The 5808-nt window shown below is 39.4% G+C and overlaps 1 protein-coding gene across 4 annotated transcripts in view; it reads left to right on the plus strand.

The window, feature by feature from the left end:
• LOC107692118 (intersectin-1-like) overlaps positions 1–5808 on the plus strand; it is a 43037-nt gene that overhangs the window by 24901 nt on the left and 12328 nt on the right. For all 4 annotated transcript variants that reach the window (XM_016491024.1, XM_016491025.1, XM_016491026.1 and 1 more), the window contains exons 5-13: positions 426–586; positions 922–1110; positions 1205–1262; positions 1609–1718; positions 2120–2183; positions 3146–3283; positions 3454–3563; positions 4463–4725; positions 4805–4954. In XM_016491024.1, the coding sequence (XP_016346510.1) occupies positions 426–586; positions 922–1110; positions 1205–1262; positions 1609–1718; positions 2120–2183; positions 3146–3283; positions 3454–3563; positions 4463–4725; positions 4805–4954 (1243 nt within the window). The remainder of the gene's footprint in view (positions 1–425; positions 587–921; positions 1111–1204; positions 1263–1608; positions 1719–2119; positions 2184–3145; positions 3284–3453; positions 3564–4462; positions 4726–4804; positions 4955–5808) is intronic.

The raw sequence follows: 5808 nt of genomic DNA on the forward strand, positions 1-5808 counted from the left end.
TGTGTGTGTGTGTGTGTGTGTGTGTGTGTGTATGTGTGTATGTGTGTATGTATGTATCCTAAAAAATTGGGTCGCGGCTTGATGTGGGGTCCCATGGCCAAACCAGTTAAGAACCACTGCCTTAATGATAACACTGATAACAAAAATAAGAACACAATCATATGTGATGTGTCATGCAGGAGCTTCTGAGAATGGCCTTTTACTGCTTTTCACTGTAAAGTATTAGGTAGTTCATAGTTTCTGCTTCCTAAAACCGTAAATTAACCAAAAAACATGAACTTACAGTTAACCAATTACTGTAGCATTGTTACATTATTTACGTCATTTTTTTAACATTCAAAATTGTTCAGGCTACTGTGTCTATGAAAACCGATTGTGTAGCAGGTTGCAAATCCTGAAAAAGATACTCTGTCCATGTTTTGCAGGGCCCTGGCCGACATGAACAACGATGGGAAGATGGACATGCATGAATTTTCCATCGCAATGAAGCTGATTAAATTGAAGCTGCAGGGTCACCCCCTCCCTCCTTCACTGCCCACCTCCATGAAGCAGCCACCCCTCTCCATACCCCCGCAGCCCCCTTTTGGTAAGAACGCTTTCATTCTGATGGCTTGAATGACATGTTACATATCAGGACACAGATGAAGTCTTAGTCCAAGACCATTGTCGAAGGCCCCCCATTGTCCAACACTAGACCACTCTTCTAACAGACCCCTTGTTCAGGGCTTTTTTTAGGATTGTGGTTCAGTAAAGTCCCTCAGAGATTTAAAGTCTCTTATATAATGTTATAATTAAAATAAATTAAATTCAGTACATCAAGCATACCTTATCTGTCTCACCATTAATTTATTTTAATTATGTTGTTTTAATTATTATTAATCTATTAAATTAATTCATTATTTATTTGATCGGTGTCTGCAGGGATGACCAGTATGGGGGCAATGCCAGGCCTGCCAGCGGTGCCACCCATGCCCCTGCCCCCTCTGCCCCCAGGAGTGCCGGGAGTAGGCGTGTCTCCACCACTGGTAGCATCAGTGACCCCAGCGGTACCATCTCTTGCTAATGGAGCGCCCGCTATGGTACAACCCATGAGTGGATTCTCACATCCAGGTAATGTGAACACACGCTCACACTACCCAGACCAGCTTATACAGTTTGTTTACTTTGGCACAATAATTTATGGGTGTTTGTCTCTGTCTGTCAGCTTCGTTCAATCGTTCCAGTATCAAGCTACAGAAGGGCCAGTCTGTAGAGGCACCCAGGTACGCACACACATGCACACTCTATTCGCAGAAATTTTATAGATGTTAAAAACCACCTATTTTGCTTTTACCTTTCCTTTAGTGTGCAGAAAAACACTTGCCTGAAATGCCTTGTTTGTAGTCCTGCCATTATTTCCATCATTTAGCTACGTCACAAAGACAGGAACTAAAACAGTGTTTCAGCCAGAGGGTGAAAAGCGATGCTGTACCAATGTACAGTTTGGGAAAAATCATGTTTTTTGAACTGTAAATCGTGTAAATGTATTCTAGCAGTCCCCAAAAATAAAATGTTGAACTTGTAAATGAGCAGAATAAAGCCACTTAAACACACACATTGTCTCTTTAGTGCTCCGGCTGCTCCTCCGCCCACTGACTGGGCCGTGTCTCAGTCCTCTCGGCTCAAGTACCGCCAACTCTTCAACAGCCATGACAAAATGATGAGTGGTTATCTCACAGGTGTGGTGTCTGTCACACAAAGCATGACACATAACAAACATCAGGCAGTGAAACACTTTGTATTATGTTTTGTTGTTCAGCTCTGGGTAGCCTCACCCTCATCTAATTTAAATATCAAATTTAAATGCTGCGTAGCTGTACATTTTAACAAGGTTATTATAGTTTTGTATTTTCAAGTTTGATTTAATACTATTTTCATGTGCATTTATTACCATTCATATTTTCTTTATAAGAATCTAGTTTTTAATTCAGTGTGTTTGTAGAGCTCAAAGCTCTTGTGATGAGTGACAGTGGTTACTCAGTACGGCTTAGAGGAAACAGAGGTTGCTGACTCAACATACTCAACTCTTTCTTTCACTTCTGTTTCCTCTCTCTCTCTTTCTCTTTCTTTTCTGCTTCAGGTCCACAAGCCAGAACTATTCTAATGCAGTCCAGTCTACCGCAGACCCAGCTGGCAACCATCTGGTGCGGATCTCAAAAATTTTTTTTACTGTGTCTCTGTCTCGCATTTAAAACTCAAACAAATCTCAGAGTTCTGAGATTTGAATCAGTGTAAACATGAGGATTGGTATCTGGATATTGTTATGAGTACGTCCGACTGCTGTTTTGATATCTTTTAACATGCTGTTCTTGGGATTTTTGTATTGCCTATGTTTAAAGTGCCCCTATTATGCCATTTCGAATATTGCCTTTCATTCAGTTTGTAATGTAGCTGTATGTGAATGTAAACGATCTGCAAAGTAGTAAAGCCGAAAGTGCACGATAAATAAAGTTGTCTCCCAAAAGAAATAATTAACTCTGAGCAGCCTAAGCGAGTCGTCAGTAATTCGAATCCCACTTCCGTGACAGCTACACGTCACGAGGTAACACATTTGCATAATGCCCACCTATGTTCAACGCTGCATTCACAAAACACTGCTCTTCAAAGATGACTCAGTACCCAGTTTATTTGGACCAACTGGCTCCACTAAATAACATCTTGTAAGTATGATAAATAATATGTGTTTATATTTTCTATCGAGCTTTCAAAATACGGAACTATGGCAATGGGCGTATTGTTTCTGACACACACTGTACAAGGTAGATCAATCACAACAGACTGGGCCATCTGACCAATCAGAGCAGAGTAGGCTCACAGAAAGGAGGTGTTTATAGAGACTGAATCTTAGAACTGCTTCGAACAAATTGTTTGCGAATCGTTGGAAAATTAGGTGATATTAAATGCATATTTTGAGAAAACAAAATCTTTTTTTTTTTTGACCTTGCAAGCATGTAAACCTATTGTAGGTGGCTCCTAAAACAAAATGGCATAATAGGGGCACTTTAACACCGGATCTTGAGTGATGTGGTGTCATGTGGAAAGGCAAGATAAATAGCTGTTTTGACTCCTTATAACAATAATAACATCCACTTGTTTATCTATATAGGAACCTGTCAGATATAGACCAGGATGGAAAGTTGACTGCAGAAGAGTTTATTCTGGCCATGCACTTAATTGACATGGCCATGTCCGGTCTGCCTCTTCCGCCTTTACTGCCCCCTGACCTCATACCTCCGACATTCAGGTGAGTGACCCCACTGATGGCACACAACTATATATATACTTTGTCAATGATCATCTTTCATGACTTGGAATTATCTGCCAATTTAGTTGAAAGTTAGAGTTAAGAGAACTTTTATTCTAACGATGCAAATGGTTACATTTATAGGACTTAATTCTTTCCTGTTTGTGTAGGAGAGTGCGTTCTGGTAGTGGAGTGTCTGTGACCAGTATACACTCGGCAGACCTACGGTCTCAGGATGAGCTGGAGGAGGAGGAAAAAGAGGCAGAGAAAAAACTTGCAGGTCAGAGGACAAGAGTAAATCCTAATCAGTTTCATGGAAACTCAGCTGACTCACTGATAAAATATTTGTGGATCAGATGACAAGTATAGACATGAAAAAGGCCCCCTTTGCTTCTGGCATTAATGCATTTTTATCTGGATAGTCTTTAACTGGATTTAGCTATTTAACTTGCATTTAGATCTTGCAGTGCAATTCGTTGTGAGATCTGATACCACTTACCCATACAAAATGGAAAACGCCACTTGCATATTACCACAAAGGCTACATTAATTATAAATGTTCCTCCATTTACCAATTTTTAAAAAACATTAATGGCTAATTCAAAGTGCATTCCCTCATTTTGGCTTATAGAATACCAGGTTTCTGGTTACTTTTACATACTTAAGAAACATACCCTCTGTATATAATGCTAATAGACAATAGAAGTGGAGAAAATGGGTAAAAGATGTTTTAAAGCTCCCTGAGAGAAATGTGAGTGAAGGTCTGGGGATACAAATGAGAAATTGCAAGTGTAGTTAAGTGGAATTATTAGTGAGATATTGTTCTTTTAATTGACCAGATCATAAGACATAATAAAAGTAGAGCATGATAGAAAATTTAAAGCCCAGCCTGACAAAATGACAATTAATGTTTTATGTGTAGTGCAACCTTTTACATATTACTTCCATATTTGTTTATGGTTAACAAAATGCGGTAACATTTTCATTGAATATGGTCAGAACAGTCGTGACGACCTTTGAAACTGGTTTCAGTGATCTCAATACAATCACCGTTACATATGGCTTTTAATGTGATCAAGTGTATCAACAAAAACACGTTCATGCTAGATGTAAAAGAGGTTGCTACTATGTTTTAAATGTAAAAATCTGTCTTAAAATTGTTTCCGTTCTTCCCCTCAGTCACATTCGAGGATAAGAAACGAGAGAACTTTGAGCGTGGAAACCTGGAGCTGGAGAAACGTCGGCATGCATTGCTGGAGCAGCAGAGGAAAGAGCAGGAGCGACTGGCGGCCCTGGAGAAAGAGGAGCAAGACAGGAAGGAGAGAGAACGACTGGAGCAGGAGAGACGCAGACAGCAGGAGCTGGACAGACAACTGGAGAGACAGAGAGAGCTGGAGCGACAGAGGGAGGAGGAGAGACGCAAGGAGATCGAGAGAAGAGAGGTAAGTTAAAAAATTCTCAGTGCATGTTAAACACTATCAGCATCATCTGTAACCTCTTGAGTGTGTGTTGTGTGTGAAGGCTGCTAAACGGGAGCTGGAGCGTCAGCGGCAGTTAGAGTGGGAGAGAACACGCAGACAGGAACTGCTCACCCAGAGAAACAGAGAGCAGGAGAACATCGTCCTGCTCAAAGCACGCAAGAAAACACTTGAGTTTGAACTGGAGGCCCTGGTACATGCACTTTTCTACACTTTAATGTTTTAAGGCAAGACACTCCAGTTGAATAGGGTAAAAATGTTAACTAGTAGATATGACCATAATTCCTCAGAGGATTAAGAAAATGCATGCATTTTTTTGTATTACAAGTTTGTCTAATTAAATATGCACTCATTTGCATACATTACCAGAACAGAAATCTGAACGCTGAATAAAACCAGGTTCAAAATTCTTGTTTAATTTTGTTGGCACATTAAATTAACGCTTTCCCCGCCATTGACGAGTTATCTCATCTTTTACAAGAAAACGCTTCCCCGCCAAAGACGAGTTTTTACGGCTTTTCGTGTTTTCACTGTTATACACTCGGGGGCACTATTATGCATCTTCTGAATGAGTACAAAACCTCCCGAACAAAAACACACATGAACAGGACGGAGAAACTAGCGATCTCTTATGTAAACAGATGCATATAAAAAATGATGCGATCATCAGCAATAGACAGCATATAAATGAAAACTGCATAATGTTACAGAGTAAAATGTTGATCCAGGAAGTGGTATATGTCTATTGGAGGTATTGATTGAAGCGATTTACTGGATTTATGCTTTGATAATCGTACTGAATATTATCCAGATGTAGTTTTTGATTAAAATGTGATATTTTCACCTTTTTGCTCAAAATTATGCATTTTTTATGAAACCTACCTATATTCAAGTGTTGATAAAAAAAGAATGCTTTAAGCTAGAATAAAACTTTTTTTTAAACAACATTTTTTTGTTTAAAAGTAGAGGCTCTGATCTTTATTTTGGTGTATTGCATATTCAAATATTCATACAGCAAAATATACTGGAGGCCATCAAATTTTAGTG

This window comes from Sinocyclocheilus anshuiensis, unplaced genomic scaffold, assembly GCF_001515605.1.
Source record: "Sinocyclocheilus anshuiensis isolate Anshui unplaced genomic scaffold, SAMN03320099.WGS_v1.1 scaffold322, whole genome shotgun sequence".
NCBI classification, from domain to species: Eukaryota; Metazoa; Chordata; class Actinopteri; order Cypriniformes; family Cyprinidae; genus Sinocyclocheilus; species Sinocyclocheilus anshuiensis.